Raw genomic sequence first — 16,673 nt, 5'->3', positions numbered from 1 at the left:
ATATTGTTGATATATTGGGACAGAACAATGTACAAATTCAGCAAAGATGTTTTCTAGATTTCCCCAAAAGAAGATGACTCTGGAGCTCATATACAACTTCACTTCATTATCAATAACAACTGGTAGAATGAGGCGGTGTAGTAGTAGTCCTGCTGCACCTGGATGTCGTTGTGGGGGTTCCAGTCAGAGTCGTAGATGACGACGGTGTCGGCGGTGGCCAGGTTGATACCCAGACCTCCGGCCCTCGTCGACAGCAGGAAGGCAAACTGCGGAGCGCCAGGGGCTGAGGGAAAGAATCAAGAGACGTTTACAGAAATCCTACAAGTACGTTTTACGTACAGCTTCCATATTAGTGACCTGGAACATTGACAACAGATTAAAAAAAGGAAAAAAAAAAGAGAAGTCTTTTAAAACCAGATTAAAACCATTCAAGTTTGTGAAATTAAGAGTAAACCTTTTTAAAGAGTCAAGAGATGAAAGATGAAGTAAGATTCAGGGATTTTTGTGCCCTCAGTCTCACCGTTGAAGCGATCAATAGCTTCCTGTCTCATCCCTCCGGTGATCCCTCCATCAATCCTCTCGTACTTGTAGCCCTCGTTCTCCAGGAAGTCCTCGAGCAAGTCCAACATCTTGGTCATCTGCGGCAAAACACAGAGGAGACACGTTGGCTAGGGAAACACTGATGACATTTCTCACATTTTCACTTCAATCCATCTCGTTTCAGTGCCAACTGGAAATAATAAAAAGCCCCTTGTAAGTTGCAGGCAGAGTCCGCAACATGAAGAAGTATTTCTACCACTTATGTTCAATTTTAGATTAGGTTTTTATTTGACTTTGAGCTGATACTTTACAGGTTCATAAGGGAAAGAAATATTCATCTGAAATGGGAAAAAGAAAGATTATTAATTAAGAGAAAGAATTTACGACCATGAGTGCAGGTTTTATAGGTCAGTGCCGGGAGGTTGGAAAAAAGTCTGGTCTCTTACCTGAGAGAAGATGAGCACTCGGTGTCCTCCGTCCTTTAGCTTCCTCATCATCTTCTGCAGTAAGAGCAGTTTGCCGGCAGCCTTTGTGAGAGCGTTGCCATCGTACATCCCGTTGGGCATCTTTGGAGCTTCCTGTTTAGAGTGACCAATCAAACATTTAGGTCTTGTAAACTCTGAAATGACTAAAGAGGACGTTTGGCTTTAAAAAAGGAATGCTTTCTATGAGGACTGCAACTAAAGGCTGTTTTATGCTTCTGCGTCGAATCGACAGCGTACCCCCGCAGACCCCTCTGCGTTGACGCCAACCCCCCCCCTCCGAGCCCTCCGCCGTTGCTCGACGCGCACCTCCAAAAATGTGCAACTTTACGTCGAGGCGACGCAGACCGCAAGGACAACGATTGGTCAACTGGTCCTGTGTGTTGATAGTCGGTGTTTCAAGCAGCCTACTGTGGGGAGTAGCAACATGCTAGTTCACTGACATAAGCTTTGCAAATAAAGTCAGACATATTTTTGTTACAATGACGGGGTTATCCGTTTGTAAAGTGTCTGTATGTCAATAACGTTTTGAAATAAGTAATTCGTCAGCAAGCAGTACTTTGTGGGCAGTAACATAAACTGGCTGGCAGACGCCTCGCAAATAACCTCAGACTAATCACCCCCTAGCGTTATGGCGGCGAAATGCACCGCGATGCAAAGCAACCCTGACGTAGAACTCCGAAAGGCTCGCGACGCCGTAGGAGCGACAGCGTGGAGTTGACGCAGAAGCATAAAACAGCCGTAACGATTATTTTCTCGGTTGATAGATTAGTTGTATGGTCTATAAAATGCCAGAAAATGGTGAAAAATGTGGACTAGTGTTTCCCAGACCCCAAAAGGACGTCCTAAAGGGTCTTGTTTTGTCCCCAACTCAAAGATATTCAGTTTACTGTCACAGAGGAGTGAAGAAGCTAGAAAATATGCACATTTCAGAAGCTGGAATCACAGAATTTTTACTTTTTCATAAAAATAAAAAATAATAGTTGGCAATTAATAGATTCATCTTTGCAGCTCTACTTTCTATTAAAATGACTACATCAATTAAACAAATCTGACACGTGGAGTCTTGATTTCATGAGTTCAAATTGAACACATCCTTCGGATTAATTGTAGAGAAGAAATAATATTTGGGGTCGTACAATAGCAGCCGCGGGGAAGAGGTAGGGGTGGTTGCAGCATTTCTTGAGGTCCATGACGACGTTGAGCAGAGAAACCTGGTTTCCTCCTCCTTTGGTGTTCAGAGCCTCAAAGTTTTTCGTCAGGATGAACTTGTAGTACTTCCTGCAAACAGACGATGCACACGTTTACCCTTTTTCTTTTAAGAAGAAAAAAAAAAACGTACTTCTCTATTTGTTCATCACTCGGATCTTTTTGAAACCCGACAAAAAGAAAGCTGGACTCACTTCTGCATGGGGCTGAGCTCCACTCTGACGATGAGCTCCGTCTTGGAGGGCATGTGTTTGAAGACGTCGGCCTTCAGCCTCCTGAGCATGTGCGGACCCAGCATGTCGTGCAGCTTCTTGATCTGGTCTTCCTTGGCGATGTCGGCGAACTCCTCCAGGAAGACCTCCAGTTTACTGCAGGCAGACACAGACAGGTGAGGCTTTCCTTTGAGCACCACTGTACGGTCGCAACTACAGACGCCAGCCGCTGTGAATGTTGTTTTTTTTTTTTTGCTAAACCTTTAACAACATTTTCTTAAAACCCTCAAAGTGTCTTTGAGTCAGTGTTTGTTGATTGGGAGAACAACAAAACATACAAATCTGAGAGGTTGCAAGAAGCTAAACAGTAGGGGTGCAGCATTCAGAAAATGTCACGATTCGATATCGATTCTTAGGCTCAAGATTCGATTCAAAAAACGATTCACGTATGTAAATGTAGTTCATTTCCCCATCTGATTACAGTAGATATACAATTCAAAAAATGTATTCAAAAAATGTATTTTTTTTATTAAAAAATATGAATCGATTTTTGGAATTCTATGAATGGATTTTCAATCGGTAGAGCTTGAATCGCGATTCAAATGTGAATCGATTTTTTGCACACCCGTACTAAACAGGATAGAAAAGCAGAAAAAAACAAAACAAAAAAAAACACAAAATTGGTTTTATTTTTTAATTACTGGATATTTTTAACCCTTTAGACACATACGCAAAGCCACATGGAAGTAAGTACAGCGAAGTCTGCAAGTTCATTTATTATGATTTAGAGACTTCAGTGTCTAAAAAAACAAAAAAGTCTAACAGGTATGAGTCTCTCTAAACAAAACCTCCATACATCAGGAACTTAGAAAGCCTCCGTGCTGCGATGAGGGCTCTAGAAAATGTTCTCCTATATTAAAAAAGGCATGTTATACAACAGAGTCCGCAGCCTACCTGAACCTCTCAGGTGTGAGGAAGTTGAGCAGGTGGAAAAGCTCCTCCAGGTTGTTCTGCAGAGGAGTTCCAGTCAACAGCAGTTTGTGCTGCAGAGGGTAGTTGTTCAACACCCGGAAAAACTACAGCAGGGAAAAAAAAGAAAAAGAACATGTTTACAACCGTTTCAGCTTCAGTCAAACGTCAGTAACAGCCGTCTGCACACGTCTTCTCAATTCAGAGGCATTTTATTCCAGCCAACGACTACTTCTGTTTTTGACGTGCACATGAAAAATTGAGAACCTCGAGTTCAAATTAAGCATTTCCCAACGTTTCGAGACTTCGTGAAACCCTTGTACGTGAAGACGAGGCATGTAGAGATTACTTGGAAAGCCCTTTTGTAAAAAGGAAAATTGTCACATCCACAAATGAAGAAAATCTTTCATTTAGGTTTAATCCACTGACACATAAGGAATTAAAAAGGGCAAAATAAGCGAAAGTTGGGCGTCTTTGGAGCATGCTGTTTGGAGTGGACCAATCAAACATTTAGGTTTTGTAAAGTCTGAAATGACTGCAAGAAAGTCTCTAAAAAAAGACAATCTACCTCAATTAAATCAAACAATTCTGACGCATTAAGTCAAAAGGTTCAAATTGAACGCATCCTTTCAATTCATCCTTTCAAAATCACAAGAAATAACGGTAGAAAAACAAACTTTTTCATTCATTCATTCAGAATCCACCATATATCCAGGGAGGATATGAATTTGACTATTTATGTAATTTATGTTTTGATAAATGGGTAATCATACTGTGCCTGTTTGTTGTTGGGGGATTAATTACATCATCTGATCTCTCTCTCTCTCTCTCTCTCTCTTTTAGGGACTGTTAAATGAAAGATTAACCCTAGACCAGAGATCTTCAACAGGGGGTCTGCGACCCCTAGGGGGTCCTCAAAATCACTGCACGGGGGCTGCCCCCCCCAACATTACTGTAGGCCCAGTTCATTATGCAACTCAATTGTGTACAGTATATGAAGTACCTGTGGTCCCTGTTCGTCTCTTTAAGGTTTGGGGTGCTTGGCCTAAAAAAACTTTGAAGACCCCTGCCCTAGACTGTGTGTGTGTGTGTGTGTGTGTGTGTGTGTGTGTGTGTGTACCTTGGACTGGTTGTTTTTCAGCCTGTGGGCCTCGTCCACCACCAGGCAGGCCCAGTCTATAGAGCCGAGGATCGCCATGTCGATGGTGATCAGCTCGTAGGAGGTCAGCAGGACGTGGAACTTGACCGACGAGTCTTTCTGTTATCAAAAGACACGAGAGGGGTTTAAAACGTATCCATGTCTATTAAATGCATTTGTTTTAGGAGTTCTCTATTCCTGGGAGTCTTCGCTTACCTTCATCCTGGAGGCTTTCTTCCCTCCGCGGATGGCGTTGTCCTCGAAGGAGAACTCGTTCTCTCTGATGACGGCTCGGCTGTCTTTGTCTCCGACGTACGTCACCACGTACATGTCGGGGGCCCACATCTCAAACTCTCTCTCCCAGTTGATGATGGTGGAGAGCGGAGCGCTGACCAAGAACGGCCCCTTAGAGTGGCCCTGGAGGTGGAGAATGAAAGTCAGATCATTGTGATCATTATTAAATCAGACACTTTATCCAAAATACAAACGATCATTTTCAGAAATAAGGCAATTTGTTTTTACACGAGACTGAAAAGAAACATCCCGATACTCTATCATACATTTAATTAATTTGTAACGTCGCCCCTACTTCTGAACTTGACTGCATTAAAAATATGTATATAAAACAAACATATGGTACAGAGACAAGTCATTTCAGTGTGAAAGCATCAAAATAAATCATCAAATTAAGTTTTAAAACACTGCAGGATCTCCTGCTGCTCTGGCAGGAAGTGTATTCTGGCCTCCCGCCTTTAGGTGGCAGCAGCCACACATGCTCAGCGTCTGTGAATGTTTACGGTTTGAGATTGAACTTAATGTCGTCAGATTTCACCTGACTTATACAAAATGGCTGGATGGCTCCTGGCCAATAGGACGACAGCTATCTATAGACAGCTACACACAGGCAGGCTCAGCCATTACTGCAGAGCCAAAATGGCATTAAAAAAAAAGGTAAAATTAATTATTTTAAAAAGGAAAATATGAAATGGATTTGATTAAGCTCATAAAGAGGAACAAACCGTCAAAACTCACTTGAACATTATGGGCTGATGTTTTCACACAAAAGAGTGCATACGGTTTCTGTGTGTGTGTGTGTGTGTGTGTGTGTGGCCCCTGAGGGAGCATAAAACACAACTTTACAACGTAACCCAGTATCTCACAGCCACCCACCTCTTTATAGAGCGAGTACAGGAAGACGGCCGTCTGAACCGTCTTTCCCAAACCCATCTCGTCGGCCAGGATGGTGTCAGTGCCCTGAGCCCATGAGAACCGGAGCCAGTTGAGACCCTCCAGCTGGTAGGGGTGCAGCGTCCCCCCCGTGCTGTCCAGGTACTCGGGCTGACGGTCAAACTTTATAGTCGGCTGGGAACGGAAGAGAAAGAGACGGGGACAGATTGTGAGCACAGAAGGAAACTGGGAGTCACATGCGAGGTGTGTACAGCTTTTTAAGAGTAAAATTCAAGCACTTTCAAGGCACCTAAACCAAAGAATCCCAGACTCTCGACGCCGTTGTCATCACATCTAAATTGTCACTATGAATGCAAAATGTGAAAGGTCAGAGGACGCGCGTTCATTCTGAGAGCAGGTGTTCGCCCTCATGACGCTACTGCATCCGGTTGCAAGCCAGCATGCATTTTATGGCTATTCTGACCCACAATTGCTGGGAGAGCACAGACGGATGACAGACAGATGACAACTCATTGACTACGGACTGTGACAGATATGTAAGCAAGAGGGTCAAAGACCAAGGCGCAATGTTATGAAGAAGAAGTATGTCCCAATTTGGAATAGGGCTGTACAACTAATCACAATGTTATTGAAAACGCAATATGGACTAGTGCAATATCCAAATCGCGGAGGGGGGGGGGGGGGCAGTATTTGTTAAAGGCAAACAATGTGTCAAACCACTCTGAATGAAGTATCGTGGTGCTGCAGAGACGTCCCGGCCTACAAATCGCATCCTCAAGAAACAATCTTTGTTTGGTACAGATCCTTGCAGAAATCTTTTCAATGAAAATGAGAACAAAAATGATACAAAATGATCATTCCCTCCAATTCCGTGAATCGTATTGCAAACGCAACATCTGTTAAAATAACCGCAATGAGATATTTTCCTCGTATCGTGCAGCCCTACTTTGGCACTCGGCAACAGTTCTCGGTTGAATTGTTTTGGTAAACAGTTGCTCCTGTGCGAGCCTAAAAAAGGAGCTCAAAATAAATAAATAAAAACTTTGGACTCACATCGACCACGGGGTTCTCAGGAGGTCTGTCGGGCCGCTTCACTCTTCCTTTCACCTTGATCTTCTTCCCAGGTTTCCCCTCGTCTCCCATCATTAGCTCTCTGAAACAAACGTGCGCGCGGTGAGTAGAGCTTAGCAGAGTAGAGTGTCTCTCTGGATCACACTGCAGTTTAAAAGCTGCTGTTCTGCGTCTGTATCTCACCTGTGGTTCCAGTACTGCACCTTATAGGTGTCAAACTCCGGTACGTCCATGTCGTCGGCCTCCCAGGTGGCCTGATCGTACGCCAGCTCTCGCCACTTGATCAGGTAGTGGACGTTGTTCTTCCTGTCCACGCTGGAAAACACACAGCAAAAAAAAGGGGGAGGAAAATTTCAATTTAATCTAAAAGTTGTTTTCATGTTTGGCAGATGATTCATGACAAATTGTTGTTTGCGGACCGCCGGAGCTGGGACGCAGTCGGAACGCAGCCGTTCCGCAGTCAGTGGAAATTGCCGGTAAGGAAGGGCGCAGCCCGAAACATCCGTCGTAAAAGTAGGGCTGCAAAATATATCCGTTTGTTTTGTTTTTTTTAAAATCACAATTAACTGGCGCCATAAACAATAATCACGAAAGACACGCACATATTTCTTTATGTTAGTTGAAAGAAAATAGAATCTGTAGCAAACTGCACTTTAAAATGTACCTGTCATTCTTTTTTTAGTCGGCCTTTTATATTCAATTTAATGTGTAATAAAAGAATGTTGGAAATGTTTTCCTTTCATTAATTTTACATCCAACGAACAATTTGTTGTATTTTAGCAAAATACTGACAGCAGCAGAAATGCAGAACTGAGTACTCTTTTATATCTGTTCCATTTCAAGTATTATCGTTATGGCGATACTCAACATTATTGAATATTGCATATTTTCCTCATCCCGTGCAGCCCTTGTAAGAAGCATTACATTGGAGTGCTGTCCTAATACCTTAATCTAAGAGGATTCATGACAACAATATCTCAAATATTGCACAACGAAGTAGACATTCTCATGTATTTGAAAGAGTTTTGGATAAAAGCCCAAATTAATTATGTCATACTTAATAAATGTACCAATCCTGGGATATAGTAACTCAGAACAGTTAGAAGAGCCTTTCTTCTTCCTACGAGTAAAGTTGTAGCATGAAAGCTCATCTCTAAAACGTGTGTGTGTGTGTGTGTGTGTGTGTGTGTGTGTGCGTGTTTGTGTGTGGTTCAAGTGTGTGTGCTGACCTGTGGTTGATGATGCGGTGCATCATTAGCCACTCCATCTTGATTCCAAAGCGGAGGTATTTCTCCTCCAGCTCTGCATACATAGGGTTCTTGTTCTTCCTCTTAACGCTCTTGTCCTCCTCTCCTTCGCCAAAGTCGATGGGCGGCGGATCATCCATGTCGTTCTTCCTCTGGTAGTTTCTGAACATCACCTGACAATGAAGCTCGAGCTAGAAAGGAAAGGGGGGGGGGGCCACGACGGTTAGAAACGGCATACGAAACAGGGTCAAATACAGTGTTTGTTTACGTGCGTGTTCCACACACCTGGAGTTCTGTGACCCAGGAGCAATGCCAGTATGACATGTTGGACCACTTGGCGAAGAACTCCCTCATCGGCCGCCCTGCCAGCGGGGCGGGGTCGGGGGAATCGGCCGGGAGGTCTGGAGGGCGGGGGACGGGCGTGGGTGGAGGAGCGTCGCCCCACCGCCACGTCAGGATCTTTTGGACTTTCCCTTTCATGGATGGACACTGAGGGAAAAAAAATAATCTATTAATATTACAGTGTTTACCCTTTTCTTTCAAAAACGCCCAAAAATTGGCACCGTGCTCACTACACTCTGGCATGACTTTAGTGACATTGTGACAAAGCTCACTGGATGTCCCTCCCCACTAGATCCACAAATCTGCTCGTTAGGGAACTTTACAACCACTAGTTGCACAGTTAAGAAGCTTCCAAAAAGCAGTTTCTTACAATAGCCCTGTGCATTGGCAGGAAGTGCATAGCCATCACGTGGAAGTCGGATTCCCATCTCCCTATTGCGAGATGGAGTCTTTCAAGTGTATTCCACAAAATGTTTACATATACTCTTAGAAATGAATATAACATTTCTCGAGATTTGGCAGCCTGTATGGATACCTTGCCGACTGATTTAGCAGACCTAATTTGAATTGATACGCCACTGGTCGTCAGGACAAGCTATATTGTCGCTTTACTTTTTATAAAATTAACCCCTTCATTTTGAGGGTCTTCCTTAGTTTGTAAGTGGGTGGGTCAGGGAAGGGATTTGTGAGTTTATGTACATTTCCTTAAATAGAAAATTTGAAAATATTCAAAAAGAAGAAGGAAAGAAATGGCATCATGCGAGAATGCCAACCAAAAAGGTCGTTCAGACTTGGCCTCGGGTGTCTCCAACGACCATAACGACCGTCCGTTACGACGACCAGGAGCACTAACGAAGGAAGCGGCCTGGATCGTCCTGACAGCGACCCCACAGAGGTTAGATAGCTTGGTTTCCCTAGCGTTCAGTCAGAACTGAAGAATTCTCTTGGATGAAACTCCTCAAGCAACTTAAGACATATTTTTTTTATTTTTTTAACCTTCCTTGGATACCTATGACCTGAACGACTGAGAACCTTCACAGATTTTTATCTCAGGTTTTCTCAAAACTCAGAATTTTCATGACTATACCACTTAACGTCAAAAAATATTTAGCTGCTGTGGTAAAAGATGCAAGAGGAATGCAATTAAATCTGCTTCACGGGTCCCTGGTTACACTTCATGTACCTCTGCTTTGGTTTCTTGAGTTGTGGAATGAAACCATGATTGTTAAAAACCACTGATCAGGCCACGCTGACCCAAACAAGCACAGAAATAATGGATCCATACATCAACCGGATCAATGAATTTTTTTTTCCCCCCAGTAAGTCAGCTGTCAGGACTCCGACAGGTCGAAACGTCACATCCATCACCGCCCTTTGACCCCGAGGGTCTGCTGGCGACTCACCGTGCAGCGGGGGCAGATCCACTCTCCGTTAGGGATCTCTGGGAGCGGCGGGTTGAGGCAGTGGATGTGGTACGACGAGGGGCACGAGTCGCAGCAGAGCAGCTCTCCTCCGTCTTTACACACTCGGCAGAACTCCATGTGGTGGTCGTCCTCCTCCATCTCTCCGGTCTCGCCAAGGTCCTCCTCGCCTTCCGACACCTCCTCCCTGGCCTCCCACTGGATGCCCTCCTTCTCCTGGAATGAAAGGAAAAGCTCGTAAAAACAAAAGCTTCTGTTCTGTTTAACTGCGGCAAAATAAAACCTTGTTTTCTGTCTTTAAGACGTTTTATTATTATTATGTTGAGGCCATTTGAGACGCTCAGACCTGCCCAAACCGTCTGCTGAATCTTTCTACTCGTGCAACTTTATCTGAAGTCTCATTTTTCCAGCCAATACTTGGATTGAGGTTGTTGTAGTTTCGGGACTTTGGGAGAAACTATGACCCCGTTTTTCACTTGGTTTTAAAGTGTGTCTTAAAATGCCATCAGATCACAAGTGGACAGCGCTAAATAGTAAGTGTAAACAGCCACCAAGACGCATTGTGATCCGATAACTCCAACCCTTTGCCGGGATAGTGTGGGACGCACTTGACCCCACATCTTGTGTTGTATAAACGCAGATGTGTGCTGACAGGAAAACAAGTCATCGATGAGGGAACGTGGTGGTTGTTTTTGTGACAGCACGCCAGCGACCCATAACCTGCCCGTTTTATAACTCGCATTGTTTTGCCCGATGAGAGGACATGGGTTGGATTCTGCCGATAGCGATTTCTCCAGCTGTACCGACACAGACGCCAACATGACTGGCGAGAGCGTGGACGTTAATAACTGCACGCCGGGCCCTTTAACGTTCTATCGGGAAGCGATGTAGGCAAATCTGAACACGAGTGGTCAGCTGGGGACACAGGTGTGAAAACGTGTCTCGGCTGTCCTCGCGTTGGTATCACCGAAACACGTTTTAAAACCATGTGGAAACAGGGTCTGTGTGTGTTTGGAACCTACTGAACATTAGATGCGCAAAAAGTGGATTACACTGCAGTCGATGTTTGAGAAGTGACTTTTTTATTTTTTGCCTTGACTTGCAAATGTTTAACACTCAAAAAGATAATTTGTAGGTATTCCTTCCTTACTGGTTTTAAAGGCTGCATTACAGTAAAGTGATTTTCTGAACTTACCAGACTGTTCTAGCTGTTCTGTTATTTGCCTTTTCCCCACTTAGACATTATGTCCACATCACTGATGATTATCTAAAATCTAAGTGTGACGATACTTTGTCAAAGCACCAATTGTCAACCCTAGAATATTGCTGCAATATCGATATCGAGGCATTTGGTCAAGAATATCGTGATATCTGATTTTCTCCCTATCGCCCAGCCCTAAGAGTAAATGCTTACACAGTGTGGGCAGCTCCAGGTGCCCTCGGGGGCTTTCTCCATGTCGGGGTCCAGGCAGACCATGTGGTACGCTCTGGGACAGGTGTCACACAGGATGATCTCTCCCCCCTGCTGGCAAACCTCACAGTAGTCCTGGTGGTCGGTCTCGTAGCCGTCGCCCTCCTCGGCTTCTGATTTAGAGAGAAAACAATTTTTTTTTTTTTTTAATTTAAACCCCTCCGAACATCTCACATTTAACCCGAGACACGGGGTGCGATATGTGCGGCGGATCCAGGCTCAGCGTTTGTGACATTTTGCTGTGTGCTCTGTGACTCATCCCCCCCCCCCCTTCAACAACACGTTTCCTCATCGACACCGACAGACTGAAATTGAAGCGGTGAAAATATAAACATCCATTTTGGCAGGTAAAATCCATCTTTATTGCTCGTTCCTCAATATGTGGTTAAAGCGTTTTAAAGCAGGGTGAAATAAAGCTAAAACTCAACAATAAACAAGTTTCACATTTTGTCAGAGAAGTTATAGTATTTCTTAATGATGCATTTGCCAAAAATACACACAAAGTATGTTGCGTTTCCTTCCCAAATGTCAGATTTCAAGGGTTATGCGTTAGCCTGATGTTCACCTTGGGTCCTCAACAAACACCAACTGCCGTTGAAATGATTTCCACAGTTAAGAACCTCAGTTCATCTGTGACGTGGTCTGAGCGGCTACAGAGGATGTGCAAGTAGGCGACAACCCAGACCAAGATCTCGTCTTTCTAAATATACTCATAATTCAGCTGACTCACAGTGACTCATGCGTGTGTGCGCACATACACCTCCTCCTGTTGTTGTTGTTGTTGTGCATTCCACAGACTTTTAATGCTTTACCCTGCACGCAGTAATTACCGTTGGCCACTGTGTGTTTAATCCGCTAACTGCAGGCTCTATCTGCAGCCGTTCACACCTCAACAGGTAGAGCTCGGACTCACCACACAGAGCATGAAACAACCAGGGTAACGGGTTCAACTCCCGCAGGTTACACAAAACAGAGTGTGTATTCAATGTCCCCGTAAGAGGAGAAAAGAAAAAGAAACTGAAAGAGAATTAAAAAAAATTAATTTCTTTTTTTTTAAAAACCATGAAAAAGACAAAGACGACGACTGAATTTAAGAGCAGAGGCTTCATTTTAGCGCTGTCTCGTACAACAAGAGCATGCGCGTGTACCTTTCTTTTTCTTGGGTTTGCTCTTGGACGGCTTCTTTTTGCTGCGGCTGCTGCGGCTGTTTGATCCCTCTGAGACGGAGACGCTGTTCATGCTGCCGTCCTCAAAGTCACTGTCTACTTCAGGCTCATCCTCCTCGCTCTGCGCAACATGAGAGACAAGCGTCTTGTATTAAAAACAAGAGTTTAGGGCTGCAACTAAAGATACATTTCATTGTGGATTAATCTGGGGATCATTTCCTTGATTAGTTGTTTGTCGTCTATAAAATGTCAGAAAATGGTGAAAAAATGTCAAATCGGTGTTTCCCAAAGCACTAAATAACGTCTTGAAATCTTGTCCTTTGTCCACGACTCAAACATATTCAGTTAACTGTCACAGAGGAGTGAAGAAACCAGCAAATATTCACATTTAAGAAGCTGGAATCAGAGAATTTTAACTTGCGGCTCTAAAACGGTCGCAACGCATCTCAACTGTATTTAAGTGTTTGCAAGAAGCAAGAGAAAGAGAGAAGGAGAGGCGGAATCGTACCGATGAGCGTTTCCGCTTGCTGTTGAAGCCTCCCAGTTTGATTTTGAGAGGAGCCACTTTCTTGGTCTTGGCATTATTCTTCTTGTCTTGTGGTTTAGGTGTAGGTTTTGACTTCTTGCGGGCGTTGGGACCTGCCGACACAAAAACAGAAAGGCAGGGGTCAGTCTCGCACAGGGCTGGGAAAAATTAGAATAAAGATCAGCCGGAAATCAACAAACTGTTCAGACTGTGTTGTTCCCTTAACAGTGATGGAAATTACCCCAAACGTCCTCTTCTAGCAGAAAAATGTCCGATACTCAGGATGTGATATCCCAACCCAGCTTTGATATTTCAGGTCGTGGAATATCATTTGACAATTCTGTGTTTTTCTTGTGTTTAGCCCAAGGGGGTAAGCTTCGCTTCAGAACTCAAACCTCCTATGGCGCCATTTTGATGCTACAAAGCGATCACCTGACGTTAGCATTCCATTGACTGCCATTCATTTTGACGTCACTTTGACAGCGAATAACTTTACATCTGAAGCGTTTAAAGACTCTATTTGTCCATTGTTTATTTCTAAAGAAACACGACAATGTATAAAAGGCTCCATTACCTTGTACCTCACGTTATGGCTCCATAGCAGACGTTTTTGTAAAAATAGGCTAACGACTGTGTCATAACCACGCGACTTACTGTCGCATAGTAGAGGAATGACCGTATAGTACAGGAGAAGCTCGCAGGCAGTTTGGACTTCCATTAGCTGTTTAAGTTTAATTACTAATGTTAACTAGCATTTTAGTTAGCAATAATTAGCCTGTGTCTATGTTATCTCCTTACATTTACCTACGCTCTCCGTCTCTGCAAGATTGGGAATGATTGAGATTTCTCTTGGCACAGCTACCAGAAGACTTCCAACTTTCAGACAGGTTGCTCACGTAACATCTACGTCGTCTCGCTCAGTGGGAGGCTGCTCAGTAACGCTCAGCACTCACCGGAAAAGTGATTCTAATATCCTTCACTGGTCTCCGTCCAGAGCAGCGGGATCTGTTGGGCCATGCTATATACTGTCTATGGTTTAGCCTAATTTCCCTTTCCCTGACAGGAAGTCAGAAAGTATTGTGAGATGGACTAACAACTTGGTTTTGGACTTTTAGCGGAATTTGTTGACAATGACATAAGTATTGTAAACCTTGTCTTCTAATCCCGACCTACAAAAGCTCTGATTGGTTGGTTGTCTATCCAGTCGGGGAAATGACACTCAATGCCTCCTCCCTACTGTACCTTTGCCTTCCTTTGTCTTGGCCTTGCGTAGCGGCGGTGGAGGGGGCAGCTGAGGCTCTACCGGGGCAGGCGGGGCTACGGGAGCTGGGGCGACCTCCGCCACCATGGTGTCGACCGCCGCCGGTACGTTGGCGGTGGCCAGGGCTGCGTTGGCGGCCGCAGCTCCTCTCAGGGGGTTGTTGGTGCTGAACTCGCGCCACTTGGCGCCCAGAACCATCATCATCTTGGACACGGCGATCTTGGGGTTCTTGGCTGCGATGAGGGGCCTGGAGGTGAGGGAAAACCCACATTTAAAAATACAGTCTGGTGAACCAAACACGATCGCAGTGGATATTTGACACATTTTGCGGATTGCAGACTTCGGCAAGTGCAATATTAGCTCAATTTTACTTCCAAAAACGGTCATAAGAGTATGAAAAAGAACAGCCAACTAGTGCAACACAGGATATTTATCTACTACTCTCGCATTGCCAGACCTTCTGGCTAGTCCACACAGCATTCCGGGATGGAGGAAAAACGTGCTCTGGTTTATTGGCCAAGTGCCATACACAGTGACGGTGCCGATGCAAAATAGCCTCGGGAAGGAACTTGTTTTGGTGGAACATGTGCACGTTCAAAGAAAACTCAGATTGGACAGATAGTCTAGCTAGCTGTCTGGATTTACCCTGCAGAGATCTGAGGAGCAGTTAACCATAGTCCTCAGAAATCCACCAGGAGTTTAGAACGCCAACACAAGGAAGAAAGTGGAAGGTGACCGACATCCGGCCATTTATCTCCAGACAAGCCAACATTCACATTTCTCATGTGAAGCGTTCTCTGGCACCATCGGCCAGTGGTTTTGTTAGATACTTTTCCAGCACATTAGGAGCTTTGTTCAAGTGCAAAAGAGCGCGTCTACCTGACGAACTGGCTGAAGGCCTTGTAGTTGGTCAGAGAGCGGTAGTCTTCCTCAGTGAAGATGTGGTCGATGTCCTCCATGCCCCAGTCGTCCAGCAGCTGCGATGAAGACTTTGGCTCCTACGGGAAACAAACAATAAGCTTCATTAACATCAGAGGGACAAGGGGAAACGTACCATTTAAGATTAATATACAACATGACTACAACTGCACGAAAAAAAAAAAAGTCTGAACGCTGGTAAATATACATTGTACGTTTCTCTGTGCCGTTACTAAATCACACCAGCAGGTAAAATAATCATCATATGCAAGTAAAACAATGAAAACTGCAGGATTTGGGAATTGTCTCGCCGTTCATCTTAAGAAACAGTAGTCCTTAAAAAAAAGGTTTATGGGAGCCAGTCATTGGTAAATTAAAACAAACAATACAGTCCACAAATGTGACAGAATACACGCGTTAACAAACAAAACCTGTAGATGAACAACCACGAAAATTAGACCCTTGGTTCCAAGGCCATCTGTCCAATCTATTTAATCAACTTAATAACTTTCACATAACATTACACGGTCACACAGCAGCTGTAAGACAGTCACAAGGCTGTCACAGTACACACATCTAGGGCTGTGGTACCCTGTGGGCTGTGGAAAGGGCTATGCGTCTAACTCAATTATTTTCTAGATTAATGGATTAGTTGTTTGTAGAGCTGCAACGATTAATCGATTAGTTGTCAACTCTTAAATTAATCGCCAACTATTTGGATAATCGATTAGCCGGTGTGAGTAATTTTTCAAAAAGTCAGAATTCTCTGATCCCAGCCTCTTAAATGTGAATACTTTCTAGTTTCTTATCTCCTCTGTGAGAGTAAACTGAATATTTTTGAGTTGGGGACAAAACACGACATTTGAGGACGTTATCTTACGCCTTTGGGAAACACTGATCCACATTTTTCACAATTTTTGACATTGTATAGACCAGACAACTAATCGCTTAATTGAGGGGGAAAAAACGATTAAATCGACTATGAAAGTAATCGATAGTTGCAGCCCTAGTTGTTTGGTCTATAAAACATCAGAAAATGGTGAAAAATGTGGATCAGTGTTTCCCAAAGACCAAGATGACGTCCTCAAATGTCTCGTTTTGTCCACGACTCAAGATATTCTCTTTACTGTCACAGAGGAGAGAAGAAATGTTCACATTTAACAAGCTGGAATCAAAGACTTTTTTTCTGTCTGAAGACACTGCACAGCAGGTTCTCTGACAACCACTTGAACTCAGTAAGTGAGGATAGTTATCAATACTAATCTGATCAATTGATTAGGTGACCAGAGTGTGGAGGAGAACCTGGCTTAGCAGACAAGCCCTAACCCTTTGTTGCTGCCCATAATTCAATATGCGCTAAACAGACAACATGACTGGTGCCATGTGTCTTTCTGAACATTGTTATTCACAACAAACCCATTTTACATCAGAAGATCCTGCCGGGTGATTACAGCGCCGGCGGATCACGCACTGGCTGTGGGACGAGCACGTGGGACCCGCTGTGGCTTTCCA

General features: G+C 44.0%; 1 protein-coding gene across 7 annotated transcripts in view; it reads right to left on the bottom strand.

Moving 5' to 3' along the window:
* chd4a (chromodomain helicase DNA binding protein 4a) overlaps nt 1-16,673 on the bottom strand; it is a 38,283-nt gene that overhangs the window by 13,086 nt on the left and 8,524 nt on the right. For all 7 annotated transcript variants that reach the window (XM_078267183.1, XM_078267185.1, XM_078267186.1 and 4 more), the window contains exons 5-23: nt 15,123-15,241; nt 14,225-14,490; nt 12,965-13,095; nt 12,439-12,577; nt 11,234-11,403; nt 9,802-10,035; nt 8,342-8,545; nt 8,039-8,247; nt 6,993-7,124; nt 6,792-6,891; nt 5,721-5,912; nt 4,767-4,967; nt 4,533-4,670; nt 3,398-3,519; nt 2,426-2,599; nt 2,162-2,303; nt 987-1,118; nt 521-638; nt 159-283 (exon numbers count right to left, since the gene is read on the bottom strand). In XM_078267183.1, coding sequence (XP_078123309.1) covers nt 159-283; nt 521-638; nt 987-1,118; nt 2,162-2,303; nt 2,426-2,599; nt 3,398-3,519; nt 4,533-4,670; nt 4,767-4,967; nt 5,721-5,912; nt 6,792-6,891; nt 6,993-7,124; nt 8,039-8,247; nt 8,342-8,545; nt 9,802-10,035; nt 11,234-11,403; nt 12,439-12,577; nt 12,965-13,095; nt 14,225-14,490; nt 15,123-15,241 — 3,048 coding nt within the window. The remainder of the gene's footprint in view (nt 1-158; nt 284-520; nt 639-986; nt 1,119-2,161; nt 2,304-2,425; nt 2,600-3,397; nt 3,520-4,532; nt 4,671-4,766; nt 4,968-5,720; nt 5,913-6,791; nt 6,892-6,992; nt 7,125-8,038; nt 8,248-8,341; nt 8,546-9,801; nt 10,036-11,233; nt 11,404-12,438; nt 12,578-12,964; nt 13,096-14,224; nt 14,491-15,122; nt 15,242-16,673) is intronic.

Source organism: Sander vitreus, chromosome 14 (genome assembly GCF_031162955.1).
Source record: "Sander vitreus isolate 19-12246 chromosome 14, sanVit1, whole genome shotgun sequence".
Taxonomy (NCBI): domain Eukaryota; kingdom Metazoa; phylum Chordata; class Actinopteri; order Perciformes; family Percidae; genus Sander; species Sander vitreus.
This window is presented reverse-complemented; position numbering and strand designations above follow the sequence as displayed.